We start from the raw sequence: 19,825 nt of genomic DNA, 5'->3' as shown, positions 1-19,825 counted from the left end.
TGCACTAGCCGTCTTGGTGCCTCCAATCCTGATGGGTCTGAAGGATAAGGCTGCCCTGTAGAGGCAGCCGAAGATAGGGAGGATCTGGGAAGGGGTTAGGAGGTGTCACAGACCCCCTCCTCACCCAGCTTAACCTCCTTTTCTCAAGGCGGTGGAGCAGCGGTCAGCAATGGCCGCCACAAAGAAGCCGGCAGCTGGAAAAGATTGTGCTGGAGGAAGAAGGAGAAAGAAGAATCAGAAGTGAAAGTGTAGGCTGAGCCGGGAAAATAACAACCTTTAAAACCCTGGAACGGAATTGTTTGAATTGCCTGAAAGATACATTGTATCCCTAAGAAGAGAAAAGTGGCGGAGAAAGCTGTCAAGGGAAAACGTTTTTTTATTCACTCTCCCACCCTATAGAAATAGCAGACGGAGACTTGGAAAATATATTTGGGCACTGAAGGTAATTCAACTTGAAAGTTATGAGATAAAGGATTTTTGGACTTTGGATTTAACAACTTCAGAAATTGGAAAACCTGTATTTGAGGTGTGGATTTCTGAGCGTTTAAAGGGAAATTGCTGTTGTAAGTGGGGGGAGAGGAAAAAAATTTCTTTGGAGCAGAGCTTGAAAAAGGAGGAGACTGCCTAGAACTTTAAAGAAAGATATACTTTAATGGGAACTTTTTGATAAATCAGTAACCCCAGAAAGAGAAATAGAAGAAGGAAAAAAAAGTACTAAAAGAAATAGTTTATTTGGATCTTTTAGTGACTTTGGAATTTTTTGGAATTATTCTTGATTAAAAACACTTGGGTGGTTGTTTTTGAAGAAGTTTTTCTCTTCATGATGGCATTGCTTCTGGATGAACTAAAAATTCAATATAAAAAATATAAAAAATAAGAGCAAGATGGAAAAGATACTTTGGGCACTCTTTTTCAATTTCTAGAAATGGCGGTATGCACTTATGAAAAACTGACTATGCAGCAGGATGACTGGAATAAAGAAGAAGAAGAAGCCATCTTGGATGAACAATGGGTTTTCTTTGGGGAGGAGGAGGAAGAGGAAAAGAAAAAGGGGATTTTAAGGTTTGAGAAAACAATCCAAAAAGAGGAAAATGAGATGAAAGGTGGATACAAGGTTAGAAAACAACAGAAAGGGGGTAAGCAGAAGAAGAAAAGGGAGGAGGAGAGACAATGGGGTAAAAAAAGGCAAGGAGAAAAATAAACAAGAGAGAAAAGAGGGGATGAGAAGCCTTAATGGTGGGAAGCAAGACTTAAAGAAACAAAATCTATTTAGAGACAATGAGTAAATTTAATTGAAAAAGGGATTTTGGAAGGTACATAAGAGTGTGTTTTTGTATGTGTATTTAGAGTAAAATGTGTATTAATATATATGATTAGCTTTTTAATGGTATCTATGATGGGTTATATGCTTTTATTTTGTAATTGTAGTGTACTTGTTTTTCTTATAAAATTTATTGTGTAATTTTAGAATGTACTAATCAGAATCCCAATACAATGTAAGTGTTATATTAAGCATTACTAAGTTAGGGGAAAGAGTCAAAGGCATTACTCCAATTAGTGTACAGGAGAAGTATATTTAAAGAGAAAAGATGGGTGGATAACTGGAAAAGAACAGACAAAGAATGATAAGTATTATGAATTGTATTGAGATAAGATAAATAAAATAAAACTAAGAAAGACAAAAGAGGGAAGAAGCTATATAGAAAATTGAAAATGGTAATAAGATATGGAATGATATATAAAGTAAATATGATTTTTGAATTTGCGTCTGTGTGAAGAGTTTTAACCCAGGATCAAGCAGCTTTCAGAAAAGATGTTTTATGTTTTTTATGTTTTATGTCTTGTATGTTTGTGTATTGTTTCTTGAAAGGCAAAAAATTTTAATTAGTAAGAAATATAATCTGGATAATAGAATGAAAAGGAGAAATTGGGATAAGATATGAAGTTGAGCAGATAACGTAAATATATATATTACAATTTGGAAATATTTTGTATGTCTTACTGGTTTTTCCAGAAAGATCTTTTATGTTATTATGCCTTGATTGTCTGTGTGTTCTGCAAAGTCAATAAAATTTGTTTTTATAAAAAAAAAATGCAGGACAGAAAATCAACTCATTTGAGCTGTGCTGCTAGAGAAGGTTCCTGTATATTCCTTGGACAGCAAAAGTGATTAACAAACGAGTAATGGAAGGCATAACACCAGACATGGCCAAATCAAAAAACTGTGTCTCACTTATTTTGACCATATCATGTGGAGGAATTCACTGGAGAAAGCAATTTTGCTTGGAAGAATTAGTGGTAAAAGGAAACCAGGCCACCTAAAAACATGGTGGTTGCACACATCAAAGTTAATGCCTGCCAGAGCATGGAAAGAAGTAGTGCAAGATCAGAAGATCTAAGAGACCTGGTCCATAGAATCACCAAGAGCTGGACACAACTGAATGGATAACATCATCATCATCCTACATACAGCTATTCAAATTAACAATTAATTATATGTAAAAGTCTTTTAATAAAATGTAATTGTTAATTGATGTTTTTTCCTTCCATCTGTTATCTCATTGCCATTCCATGCCTTTTGTCTTTGTTTGCTTTTCTTGCAAGGCTATCAATTTGTGGCAATTAAAAAAAAATCAATTGTCAAATTAGAAACATACCTTTTTTTCCCTCTGGAATTCCAGGAATAGCTGTTTCAAAAGCTGAGCAAATATTAAAATTTCTACTGCTTTGATACCAGCATAAACATAAACCAAATATATTTTGATAATAATGGAAATATAATGAAAGATAAAGAACATGGATTGGCCTCCGTTTCTATCAATATAGGGAAAGATGGAATGGGATTGTTCTTTTAGTCCAAATTTCATTTGTTCTAGAAGGCTCCCTCTTACCCCTTATATTATTCAACATCTACAAGAAACTAATGGATAACTTTGGAAGTCAACCTGAGTTTTGGTATAGGATGGTCCTAATAATATTTACCTTTACTAATTCCTTACTATCTGATTTCAGGGAAGAAACTGATACCGTTAACAGAATAACAAGAGATGAAAGAACCCTAGAGGTCTTTTAGTCTAAACTCCTGCTCAAGTAGGAAGCAACTGGTTGTCCAGTCTCTTCTTACAAACCTCTAGTGTTGGAGCACCCAATTTCTGGAGGCAAGCCACTTCACTGATTAATTGTTCTGTCAGGAAATTTTTCCTTAATTCTAGATTGGATCTCTCCTTGATTGGTTTCCATTCATTGTCCTGTCTTCGGCTGCTTTGTAGAATAGATCGGCCCCTTCTTCTTTGTGGCAGCCCCTTAGATATTGGAACCAGTGGTGGGAATCAATTTTTTTTACTACTGGTTCTGTGGGCGTGGCTTGGTGGGCATGGCAAGGGAAGGATACTGTAAAATCTCCAGTCAGAGGTGGTATTTGTCGGGTTTCTGAACTACTCAAAATTTCCTCTACCAGTTCTCCAGAACTGGCCAGAACCTGCTGAATACCACCTCTGATTGGAACACTGCTATCAAGTCAGTTCTAGTCCTTCTTTTCATTAAACTAGAGATACCCAATTCCAGCAACCATTTTTCATATGTTTTAGCCTCCAGTTCCTAATCATCTATTTGCTCTTCTCTGCTTTGTTGCTCTTCTTTTTAGAGTCTCAACATCTTTTTTGTATCGGGATGTCCAAAACTGGATGCAATATTCCAAGTATGATCTTATCAGGGCTAAAAGGGTTTAGCAGGTTGAATGTTGGCAAGCCGGATGGGCTGGATGAAAGAAAACAAGCTAAAATTAATTTCAGACAATATGGAATAGGAACCTGGATTCAGGGGTTCTTTCTGTATTAACAGGGTTGGTCTGTCCCTGAAAGAGTATATCCATAGTCTGGGAAGGTTTTTTGATTCTCCACTGTTACTGTTTTCATACCTAGAGAATACAGCAAAGAATTTTTCCCCTTCATTTCACCTAGATCATCAGCTGCTACCCTTCCTGAATTGGCTGGATTTAGTAACTATGTCCACCAACTTCATTATGTGTTGTCTTGACTGTTGCAGTATGCTTTGTATGAAACTATCCTAAGAAAATAACTAAAAGCTGCAGTTGATGTAAAATGTGGAAGTTAATTAGTGCAAGGTACAGTGATTTTATGAAGTTTGTTCTGAAGATGTTGCACTTGTTACTAATTTAAAGTCAAACAATTTAAAGTGTTGATCTTTAATGCATCACTTAGACCAGACTTTCTAAGGAAAAATGCCTCTTTCACTAAGAAACATCTCAGCATTTCAGATCTACAGAAGAGGCCCATCTGAAGATATCCCTGTTGTCAGATCTTTCTTTGTCTAGCATACATAAAAATAGATTTATCCTGGATTTTTCCCAGTGTATGGAACAGATTTCTTTAAGGATTACATTTAGTAAAAAGATACAACTCTTTCAACAGATGTAGAACTGTTAATTAATTTTAATATTAATTTGTTTTAAATTACCACAATTTATAGCAGAAATTGCTTTGAATACTCTTCTGAGCAGAAGAGTGGAATATAAATTGAAGAATGTAATAATGATTAAATGATGATAATAACAATGTGTAGGATTTAACTGTATTATACAATTGCCATTGGAAATTTCCTTGTCTATTTCTTCATCCTGACTTCTTTTTGCTTTTTTAAAAATTGCACCTGGATTATTGTATCTGCTTTTGCTGATTAATTAGAAAATAGATCATTATTAATGTTTGGTTTACTATTTATTTAGGTGATATATTGTATGACCTTTGCATTTTAACTGAAGTTTTATTTATAATGATAGTACACATTATACCTAACTGGTTCTATGAAGAGAGGACTCTATTTCCATTAAGAGGATAATAAATTATTTTAATACTAAATAAATTGTATAAACAGGTCTTTGGGATAATAACATGCTTATTATTACAGCAGACTTGTCTTTTCAGATATTCAGGACTACATTTCTCATTAGTCCCAGACAGCATGGTCATTGGTCAGTGATATTGAGAATTGTAGGCTAAAAGTAGTGTGGTTTTTTTAAATTGTTAACCCATACTTCCAAAAATAAACATTACAGGAAGTTCTTAAACTTGTCTGAAAAGACCCTTTTTGTGAAGGTGAGGCAAGGCATATTTCGGGTTTATGATCAAGGAATCCCAAGAATCACTGGATTGCAGAAGACACATGTGATGTGTGTGTGCGTGCGTGTGTGCGCGTGCGTGTGTGTGCATGGTGTGTGTATGTGTGCATATACATATTTCCAAGTTCCACTTATCCACAGTATCCATAGATATTGTATCTATTTATCATCTGAAGAGTAACTTCTGGGTTAATATTCAGTTTGTTTAATTGTCTTGGCTAGAATCCAGTACTGAGCATGTGATATGCTTTCTGATATATTGGCAGACCTGCATAGTGCTTTTATGAAAAACAAAATTCTGTCTGAAATTACCCTGCAAATTGCAATGTAATAACATGTCAAATATTACTTGCATCTTTTTGTGCTACCTGTAGCACAGCTTGTATTTGACAATCAGTGTGAATCTGAGGAACAAAAGGGAAATTATGGAAATGGAACAGACCATTGGAGTTAGAGCTCATGGGAAAAAGAGCATATTTATATATATAAAAAAGATGATTTGTCCCTAATCCCTTTGAATATGACAACGAAATCTGACAAGTCTGCTAAAGACATCTTAAATCCCACTAAAGATGTAAAACCTATGACATGGTTGAAACATTCAAAATACAAAACAGCTTCAGGTAGATACTGACAGGGAATAGGTCAACATTATAGAAAGGCTGGCAAAGAGGATTTTAAGAAATAATTATCAGGGACTAGAAAACATTATTTAGCATATTATCTATGCAAAGAAAACTTAGGAAAGACTGCAATTTTTAGTATTTTGGCATCCATTATTAGTGGTAGGACCTTAGTTATCTTACTTTAATGTCATCACCAAACCTTCAAGACTACAATCAAAGTTATCAGACATTCAAGTTATCATACACACTGTTGCTTTTTGTTACCATTTTGAAGAGGGAAACCCCAACTGTTGATTCTTTGTGCTACAATTCAGGATTTTATATAGAATAAAAGCTTACCAACATTTTTTTCACTACAGAAAGAAAGTGTAGATTTACCTATTTATCTAAATCAGGGCTGTCAAACTCCTGGCCTGTGGGCTGAATGTGTCACATGTTGGCCATGCTCATGCCCTGTTTAGTGAAGGAAGAGAAAGTCCTGATACGTCGCATGATGCCACCACCACGACGTGAGTTTGAAACCCCAACCTAAATTATACTTACGTTTGGCAGAGCTATCCAGATGTAGTTTTCAAATCAAGTTCACCCAAATTGGGGGAGGGAAGTGGACTATATTAAATTTTCAGAACAAATTATAGATGATCTCACAAAATGACAATGTTGGATGTAGATAACCAAAAAAATAAGCATCTTTCATGAGATAAACTGTTCAAATTATTCCCTACCACTTTCAACTATCCACTTGTATCATCTAAGATTAGCTGTTTTTAAAAAATTTCAACCCTTCTACTTTTTCTTTCTTTCCTGAGAAGGCCTTTAGAAATAATGTATGGCAGGAAAGCTTTATTGCAATAGAAAACTGGCATTTTCTTTTAAATCATACTTATTCCCTATTTAACTTTAAAAAAATCTGAACTATATGTATGAAATGTGAATGACAATAGAATCTAATGGACTCAGAAATGCCCATGTGCAAGTTAGTATCTGCACGATGCCTAAGCAATAACTCCAAATTAAAAAAAAACCTATATTCTAGCAAAGGCAAGGAGAAATTCTACTTGAAAAATAAAGTGAAAGGTAAAGACCCTGCCTCCCCTGCACTCCCAAAATAACCTGATGATGAACATTATCCACCTGGATTATTATGTCAATAAAGTATTACTTACCTTTACTGAATGAAAAAAATGTATTTAAAAGGTCTTTAAAAAGTCTTGAACTTACAGCTAAATAAAATTTAGTATTATGTATTATAGAGCAAAAAATGAAATGCATTGCATTGATATAGCGAAAGATTGTAACTTAATAGCAGGAAAAGATCTGTTACTGCTTCTGTATATTGAAGAGAAGTGTTGACATGTTGAAACATGAATTCTGACAGGAAATTGTTGAAAAGCATTATTCACGCTGGAGCTCAGAAAAGCTTTAAGAATTACAAAAAGGAAAATGCTTCTGTAAAGGTGGTTGCCTTATAACCTAGGCTGTAAATATTCATTAGCTGGCAAGATAAGACATTCATGCATATTTAATCATTATGATCCTCTGAATACAGTGTGTGTCAGGACCCATAAAAAACAGATTACTTCCTGTGATGTTTCCACCTGTAATACTTGCTTATGTAACCCACCCACTTAACTTGGGTAAGTTAAGGAACAATTTCAGTCTAGCAGAAATGTAACACAATATTTTGTAAAGACCCAGAAAAAAATAATTCTCAAAAAATATCCAAGAAGTGACACAATTGAAATTGGTATTTTAATGATGATAAAGAGGGGATAAAGAGCAAAAAAAAAAAAAAATCCCAAGAGAAAAGAGAAATGTAGCATAGAAGTGATACATTTTCATAGCATAGCTTCTGTGCACTTTTTTATGTCCAAATTTTCAAAGCCTGAAATCCCCATTGAGGTTGATATGATTAATAGTTGCATGTAACATTGACATCATGTTGCTTTGATATTCATTGTTCGATGTCACATTTCCAAAGGGCTACAGATAATTAGCAATAGGTTCAGAGCACAACAATCCAAATGACAATGTGTAAAGTTTCTCTTGGATCAAGTTCTGACTATTTTAGACATAGAGGGAAGAGAACTTACCTGCCTTTTTTAAAACAGCTAAGCAGGAATACTACTTATATTGAAGATAAGCAGGAGATCTTATAGGAAGCTTAAAAAAATAACCCTAAAAGAAGGCAATAGCAAATTCTGTTATTTATAAAAAACAAAACAACCCATAAATATGTCATGCAGCCCTTGGAAAAGGTTCTTGCCTTAAGGAAGATTTAAAAATAAGTTCTGTATATAATAAGTTTAAATACATTTTTTCTGCTGCCCCAGAGAGTTCTAAAATAAAAAAAAAACATTTTACATTTTACTTAGACTCATAAAATGAATTTCATAGATGGTATTGGGTAGGTGATTCTGCCTTTCTGAAGATTTCTCAAACGATTAGACAGCCATCTGGAGCTTCTCTGCTAAACAGGAATTCATTTTGACAGACTAGAACTCCCACTTTCAATGATACGATTTTTCACCAAAAGATTGACCTACCTCTAATACCTACCGTTGTTTTACACACCATGGCAATTTTCTAAATGCTGTTAATAAGAAACTGCAACAATGAAAATATATTATGCTTCTTTCTCAGCAGTCTGGTATTTGGTATCCTTCTTCATTATGAAAAAAAAACTTGTTAGGAGGACTATGAAAACTATATAGCATAAGGCCTAAAGTATGAGAAGGCAGAGATAATACTGAATTACCAAAAAAAATGAATTAGATTTCAGATGAGGCTAAAACAATGCAAAGTCAAGTTTACAAATACAAAAATGGGATGAGATCAAACCATTTTCTGACAGACTTCACTTATATTCATGTACTTATATGTCTTCTTTTTCCTATGCATTATTATACTGTACTTTCTTTTTATCAGCAAAATACTAATGAATTAAATTAGAGCTTCCATGAGTATATAAGGGATAAAGTTTCCTAGAGCATTATCCTGTGCTGATGCTCTGATGCATACAGTTTTAATTGAAGGGCTTTCTAGTTTCAGGAAGAAGACTGTTGCTTAGACTGGTGCTTCCCTACCATCCATACATTCATAGAAGGTGAAACATCTGAAAAGAAATACTACCTGTGCCTTTCAGTATGCCAAGTGGAACCCTGCACTTTTTCTCTGAAAAGAGCCAGTCCTAACTTTAAGTAGAGTGAGGCAACCAACTTAAGGCAGTATTTCTCAACCTTGGCCACTATAACGAGAAACAAAAATTTCACCAAATTATGTATATATGTGTAAATATATTCTATGATGTAAACAAATATTTAGTTTAAGGTGCTATTGTTGCACTTATTCCAATTTCTACTCAGACTTTAAGAAAATCCAGCAAATTAGAAATTTGAGTGTTTTAATAAACATAGTGAAAACTGCTGAATTTTGTATACTATAAAGGATTTAGAAATTACACTTCTTTAGCTAAAACTTGCATTAGTATTTTAAGTCAAACTACCACAATCATTTCATAAGAAGTTCCCAGTGAATTATGTTTCTAGATCTATTGAGTCTCAAATTCCCAGATCTCCTTGCCAGTATGGCCAGTTAAATAAAGATGCAAAATATAAGAGTGTCCTTTCTTTTGATAATCCTATCTAGCAGATTTGGTCTATAAAAAGCTGTTCATACAAATGTGTATGTCAGAGGGAAGATGCACTTTGACTCATTCAGTTTTTAGACTGTACTATAGGCTCTCTTTAAGTCAGGAACTTGCTGGCTTATTTCTAATGTCCTGAGACGACATATGGCGAATGTCCAAAAGACATGAGAATTTTATTTGTTCTTGCAGAAATCCTGAGGGCTTTGTTATTGCCTGTTAGAAGCAGATAAGATGGGAAGCAAATAATGACTGGGATTTTCAGTATTTTTTGTGCTGCATTTGAGGTTGGGGTGTGTGTGGAATTTAAACAGAACCTTATAATGCCCTTGGCATCAGGACTAGAGTTATAGGGAGCGGCCATCAATTTATCCTTTTATGATGACCCACTCAACTACTATTTTTAGAAAGATACAGGAGGGCTACACTTTTGTTAAAATTGGCAGAGATTGTAGGGCAGAATTTCATATCCCACTACATTCTTTTCTTTAATTAAAGGAGAATCTGAGACCAGAATCTCCAGATACCTGCCCACTTGTCTACAGTGTTTTTTAAGATACTGTACCCATTTATGTTAAATTGAGATCTTCTGGTTCTGTTTTTGCTTTATTCATCTGTCAAGTTGTTTATTTTGATCAGATATCTAGATCACAGATATGTCAGTCTACTGATGGGATTCAAATTTTTTTACTACCAGTTCTGTGGGCATGCCTTGGTGGGTATGGCAGGGGAAGGATATGTAAAATCTCCAGTCAGAGGTGGTATTTGCCAGTTTTCTGAACTACTCAAAATTTCCACTAGCGGTTCTCCAGAATTGGTCAGAACCTGCTGAATACCACCTCTATGTCAGTCTCACTGTAAGGACCTGTGAATCACAGAAATTATGTTCAAATTACCTTCTGATACCATTCAGATTCAATTTATTGAGGAATTAAAATTTCAAATCAACAGCAAGTGTATATTTAAAACAGTTCAGGAAAGTCAGCAGATTTTTCAAGCTTTAGAAATACTGTTTCCAATAAGCTGGTTTATTCTCAAGCAGCAGATTTATTTTCTCCCAAATAAGGTATAGGATAGCCATCTAACAAGAATTCTCTGAGGACCAAAATTGTGGATTATGGCATTCATCTTGTCCCTTCAAAAGTTTCAGTGGAAGAAAGGTTGAGAAAATACAAATGATCTGCCAATTACTTTAGACAGGAAAAAGAAAATCATTCTGATATCATTTATGTTGATTGTTAAGATTGTTGTAGAACTTGTTTGATTTGTGCTTCCAGGTCAGTGTCAGCTCTTAGTGACCACATAAATTTGAACAACTTGTTTAAATAAATCCAAACAATTCTAATTTTTTGATTCAATTATTATTATTTGCATTCATCTGAAATGTGTTTATATCTAGGTGTAGTATAAGACCTACTATTCCTCACAGAAATAAACATTATATATTACCTTCTTCAGTATGATGCTTCTGAATGTTAAGGAATGAACAACATGAGAAGGACATTTTGAGAAATATTTTGAATAGAGAATATATAGACAATTGTTACAAGTTGTAATTAACTATTATTTATTTAGGGCCCTTAAAAAATCACACCATTAAATAAAGTCACAATTTCTCGTAGTAAATATATATATATATAAGACATAAACTTGAGTTGTAAATCACAGTGCCTGGGTTTATACAACATACTTTACTCAATTAACAAACTATTGTTTTGTCAAAGTGCAATGTATAAACCCAACCACTGAATATATTAGGAAAATAAATTCTCAATCTGAATTTTTATATGGCAGGACTTACATTTTATATGGTAGAACTTACGTTCTTCTTTGCATTAATGGCAGTATTTGCATTCACATGGCAGTATTGTTCTTAAAAGACATATTAATGGCATTTTTTTCCAGTTTGTCACAGTGTGAGTTGATGCTGAGGTTGAATACCATTTGCATGTCTATGATTGCTCGAGTCTAGGGGTGTCAAACTCAATTTCATTGGGGGCCGCATCAGGGTTGTGTTTGATCTCAGGGAGCCAGGGTGGGTGTGGCCAAAATAGGCATGGCCAGCATGACATCACTTATGTCAGAGGTGCCTGTGGTGGCCCGAGTGCACTGCCAGTGAAAACGGGCTCCCAACCTCCATTTTTGGCTGGGATGGCCTGCTGCAATCCTCTGCCAGTAAAAATGGAGCTCGGGGGGCACACATGGCCCTTACGAGCTGTTTTTGGCTGGGATGGCCTCCTGCAACCCTCTGCTAGCAAAAATGGAGCTTGGGAGAGCCATGCATGGCCCTTGCAAGCTCCATTTTCACTGGCAGAGGCACTGTGGGCCAGTCCCTCACTGTTTTCAGAGTGTCCCTGCGGGCCAGATCTAAGCATCCTGTGGACCGGATCCAGGCCCCAGGCCTTGAGTTTGACATCCTTGCTTTAGTCAAGGGAATCTAATCAGCCCATGCTTTTACAGATCATCAGTAAAACCTGGCAAGTCTAGTCAATGCTATTTTAAAGATTCATGAATTTTGTAGCTGTGACTGGTGGGAGTGCTGTTTGTCTTACAGCACAAATATTCTTTCTTGCATTTTAATCAATTTCAGGCCTGAAAATCATAGCCATATTTTGAAGGATGTAAGGAATGTTAAGAGGGATAAAGTTAACCTCATAATGTAACATATTAATAATAATCTTTAGCTCTTTGACATAAAAGACAAGAGTATTTTTTAGAAACAGAAATGGGAAAAGCCCAGGATCTCACTTACCTAGAACAGTGGATACCTTTTCATCCTTGAGCATTTCAAATAAAAAGGCTGGCACACTTAAGAAACTTCTTATATACATATATGGATATGCATATAGCTAAAATACTGTTTCTGAGAAAGCTAAAATGTTTGTGTGTGTGCAATTTGTAATATATAGCTTTATATAGCTTTCCCATATCTTACGTTACAAAGAGCCCTTTTAGTGGGTATATTACATGCTTCATCTTATGTTGATGCATTTTCTATTATTACATTTTGTCTTCCTTCTGTCCTGAAGGAAGACAAAGTGTAATAATAAACAGATAAATTCTGTTTTCTTGCCTACCAAACAAATGTGTTGATTAAAAGCTGCCTCTTTCCACTCTAGGTACAATAGAAATAAAAACACTTAAGAATATTTCCATTTCGAATGCATTCATAATCATTGTGAATGAGAAATATTTGTAGTGCATGTTCTACAAAATACATTAGTTTCCAGGCATCTTAGCTTTGAGATCTGTAATATGTATTTATTCACACTGTAGTTCTTCAAATAGGTAACTGAGACATGGATCTTCCTCAGGATTATCTCTAGATGAGCACAAATCCTTTACATGCTTTTGAAGAAAAATGAGAAAACAAAGGTGATCCAATAAAATGTATGCCATGAAGATGGAGTTATATTGTAATAGCATATATAAACTACAGAATACTGAAGTGTGTTGCAAAGATGTTTGTCATTAGTGTATTTGAGCTGATATGGTGACAGCTATCTATATAGATACCTATGAGTGGCATTTGAATCCCTTAAGCAGATGTTTGCTCAAAAGCCTCTACTGAAGCCTCCAAATACTGAATTGCCATTTTTAATTCAGGCAAATGCCAGTGACATGGCAGTGAGAGCTGTTCTTTTACAAAAGAATTCAAACGGTAGCTTGCAACCATGTGCTTATACATCAAGGAAATTAAGTCCAGCCGAGAGGAATTGGGCTGTTTGGGAGAAGGAGGCCCGATGGGCTTCCACTCCAGTACGATGGGCTTTGTTGACATTTCCTTGAGGGAGCACAGCATCCGTTCAAGATATGGACAGATCATAAGAACCTGGAGGCACTCCAATCACCTCAAAGATTATCACCTAAGCAGGTCCAGTGGGCCCTATATTTTTGTTGGTGTAACTTCGTCCTAAAGTACATATCAGCAGGAAAGAATTTTTTAGCCGACACTCTGTCAAGGTTACCATACTACGACAGCAGACGAGAGGTAATAGTGCAACCAATTATACAAGGGAGGGAGACTCTACAGTCATTACGAGTGAAATTATTGGCTCAAGATTTACCAAATGCTATAAAGGGACACCCATGGTTAGCAAAGAACCAAACACAATCTGATATCAGCAATGGTATTGCATGGAGAGCAACGAAACTATATATACCAACAATTTTGATGACCAAAGTATTACACCATTGACATGATGTTAGACAGGCTAGACATTATGGATTCTTAAAAACATTACAACTTGCCAAAAAGCAATTTTGGTGGCCTTCAATGAGATCAGATATTGAACATTACGTAAAGACATGTATGGTTTATGCTACCACTACATTCCAACCTGGAAAGCCTCTGGGATTATTACAAACAGTACCAAATCCCACTAAACCATGGCAGGACATTGCCATGGACTTTATAGTAGAGTTACCTAACAGCCATGGATATACAGTGATCTGGATGGTCATAGATTTATTTTCAAAGCAGGTGCATTTTATCCCATGTGCTGGTCTACCCTCTGCTCAAAAATTAGTTACCATGTTCATTAAGACTATCTACCGAGAAGGATCATCGCGGATCAAGGAGTGCAGTTTACTGCTCGATTTTGGTGGGAGTTCACAAGCTTAATCGGTTCTTCAGAGGGGTTAAGCACGGCTCATCATCCGAGCACCAAGGGTGCTGCAGACCATACTAATGCAGTCATAGAACGATACCTCTGTTGCTATGTTTCCTATCAGCAAACAGATTGGTCGGAATTGTTACCATTTGCGGAGGTGGCATATAATAATACCAAACATTGTAGTACTGGACAAACCCCATTCTTTATAGTAAATGGCATGGAATTTGTACCAATTCCTGAGCGGGAGCAAGGAGGACAGGAACCAATGACTACAACTATATGGTCTGAAAGAATAAAGGAAACATGGAAGAAGGTGCACCAAGCATTGCACAATGCTTTTGTTGCTTATAAGAAACAGGCTGATAAGAAAAGAACTGACCATAAAATGTTCAAAATAGGAGACCTCGTATACCTCTCCACTAAATATCTAAATTTGGGGCTGCCATCAAAGAAATGGGTCCTAAATATATTGATCCATTTCCAGTGATTAAGATAATTAATCCTGTCACAATACAATTGAAATTACCATCACGATTTAGATGAGTGCACCCCGTTTTCCGTATTAGCCTCATTAAACCAGGAAACATGGTGAATCCTGACACCCAATCTGATCCTCCAGGCCCTGTACAAGATGATCAATATGAGATTAGTGACATACTTGATTCCCGTAGACATAGGGGAACCTTGCAATACTTGGTTCGTTGGAAAGGGTATCTCATCGTAGGCATTATGGGTTGTCCATTTGGAGGTGTGTGCTCTTCGGCTATGCTGACAGTTCCACCTAAAGTATTCTGCCAAGGAAGGGGAAACATTGTATAACATTTCATCTGTTCATTCTCTTTTTCTAGGTGGCTCTCTGGTAGAGGGGGTAGTCTGTCAGGCTCCGTTAGTGCTGATAAACTGAGCCCATCAACACATTTGCAAGAGCCATGGAAGCCTGACATTATATACTTCTGGGATTGTTTAGCTCCATCAGACGCATCGCCGATGGAATGGGATGGTCGATGGTAATGAGAGGGGGAATCCAGAAAACCCCCTATCCTTTTGTGGCTTTTGGAATCAACTGTAGTGCTGCAATGGAGGATGGGAAGGGGAATCTGGGTATATAGTTTACTCACAAGGTAGGGCTCATAGGCGAAAGATAGATTGCAGAGATAGGAAACAATGGACATATTAGGTATAACTGGTTGGTGACCTAGAGGGTAATTAAGGGGCTAATTAGGGGCAAGTATAGGAGATAGGAGCATTTAGGTAGGTGTGTTTATCTCTTTAAATAGCATTGGAAGGCAGAAGCTTCCAGTGCTAACCTAGACCAGATCGTATGATGTTCTTGCTGGATGGGAAGTTTGTTGTTTGACATTAAACACCTTGAAACCTGATTTCTGCTGCTGTATGGTGGTTTGCATGCAAATCTGTGAGTTTTCAGAAGACCGGCTGAGAAGTATATTTTTGAAAACCATTGAACATCAAGAATCAGAGAATTATTTCTTAGAAATTTGAAGCATAAATTCTGTCTTAAGGACTTTTTCACAAGGTTGTCAAAAGTCTTTACAAATTTTGTTGGAAGCTTCTCAGATGAGGCATATTTCAAGAATTAATCCCCTAAAAAGTGTCATTCTGTAACTAGTGCAAGAAAATTAAGTGGTTAAAGATAATTCTTTGCTAATGGTCCACAAATAAAAAGAATCTGGAACAAGTCTCTATACTGGATTGTAATCTATCGAATTATCTTACTTTATCAGAAAACCATTGTTTTTCAAAATAAAGGAAACTTATAAATGTAGGTATGTATGTCTTAAATATTTATGCTTCTAATCTTTTCTAAGGTATTCTAAGCATCTCCTGTATGTACTTCAACTATCTACATATACATGAAATCCTTTTAGGTATTTTACTCACCTGAAGTTTTTATAAGAAAATGATTTTGAGCAACCTCTATCCTGCTAACATGGAAGGAAAGATTAACTATTGTATCTACTTTAGTCTTTCTTAAACTCAATTGTTTAAAAATTTATCTAACTTCTAGTGAACTTTCCAGAGAAGAAAATAATTGATGGTGCCTAATGTTCCTTGCATCCCTGATTAATCCTGGGAACATTCTGGAAAAGATAATCAACCAACCTAGAGCCAAACAAAGTCATAACCAGAGGCTAATACGGTTTTGTCAAAAACAGATCATGCCAACAAATCTTATTGGATTATTTGACAATGTGACAAAATTAGTATACCAGAGAAATGCTGTAAATCAATTTTCTTGGACTTTAGTAAGGCATTTGATAAACTAGGCCACAATCTACTACTTGATAAAATAGAAAAATGTGGGCTACAGACCATCACCACCAGATGGATTCATAACTGGATGACCAATCACACTCAATGTGTATCTTTAATGGAACTGTATTTACATGGATAAAAGTATGTAGTGGAGTACCCCAGTGCTGTCTTTGGCCCAGTACTCTTCAATAACTTCAGCTATTTTTATAGATGGGGAATGGAAATGAAACTCATCAAATTTGTAGACAACACCAAGTTGGGAGGAAGATAAGGAATAGCCAATACTCCAGAAGATAAGCTCAAGATACAGAAGGATTTTGACAGACTGGGCCCTATCTAACAAAATTGAATTCAATGGTGAGAAAAGTAAGATTCTAATTTATAGAAGAAAAACCAAGTGCAAAGTTACAGAATAGGCTGTATCTGGCTCAACAGAAATAACTCCAGGGATCTTGAAGTCCTAATAGACAATTATTTAATTATAAAGCCAGTGGTGTGCTGCAGCTGCCAAAAAAGCCAACACAGCCCTAGGCTGCATTAACAGAAGATACAATCAAGATTATGTGAATCCTTTTATAATGAAAACTATACTTGGAATATATTATCTAGTTTTGGTCACCATGATATAAAAAACATGTTAAGTCTGGAGTGCAGAGAAGAGCAACAAGGATGAAAAGGAGATCGGAGGCTAAAACATGTGAAAAACGGTTGCAGGAATTGGTGCGTCTAGTTTAATGAAAAGAAGGCCTAGGGATGATTTGAAAGCAATGTTCCAAAATCTAAAGGGCTGTCACAGAGAAGAGGAATCACATGACCACAGCCGACCACAGCAGCACTGAAATAACAGCACTGCAGTGGCACAGGAGTAGCCACAATTTTCCCAAATTTTATTCCCATAGGAGTAATGAAACACAGCCGACCACAGCAGCACTGAAATAACAGCACTGCAGTGGCACAGGAGTAGCCACAATTTTCCCAAATTTTATTCCCATAGGAGTAATGAAACACAGCATTCTGTAATTTAGTGTCTTTGATGTACCTTGGTTCAATAATTGTTGTCTTATGAGGCACTCCTTCATCCAACTAAAGATTCCAAAGAGCAGTCTCAAGAGTTTTAGTACTATATACAGTAGATGATTTATCAGAGAAATTGCTATTAATAAACAGTATTCGTTGATCTGCATTTATATTACCATTTCAAAATAAAATATAACTTTTATAAATTAAAATGATTTGACAGTGCATCACTAATGTCTTTCAATATTTACTATAAGATGATGTTCAGTTTTTCTCACTTTTATCATCAAAGTGTGAAGAAACCATGTATCTTTGTGAGTTATTTTCACATCTGTTGGCAGAGAACCAAATCTACTCTAAATGGCTTAGAATGCAAGGAGTCAAACCTGCCTTCAATATAAACCAGGCAGATTCAAAGAAATCGTACCATATCTGTATCTGACGCAATTTTACCACATGATGCAACACTCACTTAATATTTCCCTAGGTGTTCATGAAAATTTTAAATAATTATTTCTTCTTTTCAAGGAGCTCTTAGAAAATGATTTTATTCTCAATTAAAACAAAAATCATCATCATGGCTTCCTTGATATACCTGTTTTATTTAAGATTGGTGGGCCGAGAGCCACTGAGCAAGTAACAAAGTTTAGGACATCTTTGAGGACAGAAAGAACTATATACTGGCTAATCAGGATAGAGTTTTATTGCCATGTTTAACACAAAAAGAAATCAGACTTTTTCTAAATTCATTTGGATTTTCAATGGTAAAAAGGGCTCAAGGTTCAAAGCTGCTATATGTCATCCAACATAATAAAAACATTGGGATATGAATTTCAAGAGTCAATCAGTCGGACTGAAACAATTGTTTTATTATTGCAGAGAAGATACCTCTTTTGGAATCTGTTACACTACCTGCTTTTCCTGTTTTTGGTCCCAGAAAAGAATGCAAGTATTTGAGCTATTCTGACACACCCATTTACATATGCAAACAACAGTGTAATTGCACTCTCCTGTTATAACAAAGTTAATTTTTATCTGTGCAGGGATTTTTTTTTTATAGTTCTGGAAAGACAAACGTTAAGCATGAAGTAAAAGGATTTTTTAAAATCAAACACAAAATATATAAGGAAACCATTAAAAGCATTACCTAAGCAAACTTATTAAGCTAAAAAAACAACAACAGGTTGTTATTCTTTTTTATTTTAAAATGTGGAGAAACCCCAAATAGTTGAATGGCAGGATGGACCACATAGTTTAAAGCAATAGGAAGTATGCATGTTTGTGTTGACATGTTTCAAGCTGAAATCAGAGTTAAAGGTCAAAAACAAAGTTCCTAGACCCCAGCTAAAGAATGCTACCTTTGTTCATCTACTTTTCAACTCACAAAATCAACAAAATTTAAAACATTAGGAAGTTAAATATTTGGACAAAAATACTAGCATATGGGCTTTTGCAGATAAAACCTTTGACTTTACCAACTCATATCGGTCAATAACATTGATCAAAATACCAAAAAATACAATAAGATAAAGCATATTAACAAGCAGGATGGCTAATATTCTTTCCAAATATGTTTATGAAGCAGGATTTATGAAAGGCAATTTGCACATCCAATATGAAAAATTCTCATTGTAAGGCTTAGCTAAAAATCAAGAAAAGCAATGACTAGTACATACAGTTCATGAATTACAAGCAGTTACTTACTATCATTTGAAGTTACAACGGACCTCCCTACTTACAACATTTATGGCCAATTCCAGCACCCTGTGGTCACATGACCATGTTTTATGATGTTTATGATGCCCCATAATGAATAATTGGTTCACTTAACGATGCAGCTTCCACTTAGCAAAAGAGCAATGGTGGCACAGTGGTTACAGTGCAGTACTGCAGGCTACTTCTGTTGACTACCAGCTGCCTGCAATTTGGTAGTTCAAATCTCACCAGGCTCAAGGTTGACTCATCCTTCCATCCTTCCAGGGTGGGTAAAATGAGGACCCAGATTGTTGGGGGCAATGTACTGACTCTGTAAACTGCTTAGAGAGGGCTGTAAAGCACTATGAAGTGGTATATAAGTCTAAGTGCTAGCAACTGCCACAAAGAAAATAATGTACAGGTAGCCCTTGAGATAAGGTATGACACTTATTGGCTATTCTAAAGTACCACAGTCCCCCCCAAGCTACATATGATCCTGTTTCAATGGCCAATACCTTCTGGAAGTCGTGCTATTTTCAGCACATTGACAATTCCTTGCAGAAATGGTAGTTGGTTTTAGAGCTTTCTGTTCCAATCAGCTGGCCATTGGGTGGATTGCTCCTGGCTCTTGCTAGGCTTTGGGAAAGCCAACCTCCTACATGCAAAGGGAGCAGCTTCATGAGGAGCCTCTGAAATCCTTTTCCTTGCTTAATGTCCTCCCTCCTCCAGAAACTCACATTTCTTCCAAAAGGAAAAAAAAAAAAAAAGCTGGGGAGGGGGGATAGACTACAGACTTAATCTTTCTCACCCTGTT

General features: G+C 35.9%; 1 protein-coding gene across 34 annotated transcripts in view; it reads right to left on the bottom strand.

Annotated features, from left to right (window-relative positions):
• LOC148126078 (uncharacterized) overlaps positions 1 to 19,825 on the bottom strand; it is a 217,123-nt gene that overhangs the window by 192,534 nt on the left and 4,764 nt on the right. For 3 of the 34 annotated variants that reach the window (XR_015742783.1, XM_087929315.1, XM_087929316.1), the window contains exons 3-4: positions 15,925 to 15,965; positions 14,684 to 14,816 (exon numbers count right to left, since the gene is read on the bottom strand). The exons of 27 other annotated variants lie outside the window; for them this stretch is intronic. Coding sequence is in view for 2 of the 7 variants with exons in the window: in XM_087929315.1 (XP_087785441.1) it covers positions 14,684 to 14,816; positions 15,925 to 15,965 (174 nt within the window). In the remaining 5 variants the exon portion in view is untranslated. Of the gene's footprint in view, positions 1 to 8,895; positions 9,011 to 10,760; positions 12,758 to 14,683; positions 14,817 to 15,924; positions 15,966 to 19,825 lie in introns of those variants that run through there. 4 more of the 34 variants (XR_015742782.1, XR_015742786.1, XR_015742784.1 and 1 more) reach the window with 4 other exon arrangements.

This window comes from Pseudonaja textilis, chromosome 3 (genome assembly GCF_049901715.1).
Source record: "Pseudonaja textilis isolate UNSWEBS1 chromosome 3, rPseTex1.2, whole genome shotgun sequence".
NCBI classification, from domain to species: Eukaryota; Metazoa; Chordata; class Lepidosauria; order Squamata; family Elapidae; genus Pseudonaja; species Pseudonaja textilis.
Note: the sequence above shows the minus strand (reverse complement) of the source record. Positions and strands in the feature narration are given on the sequence as shown.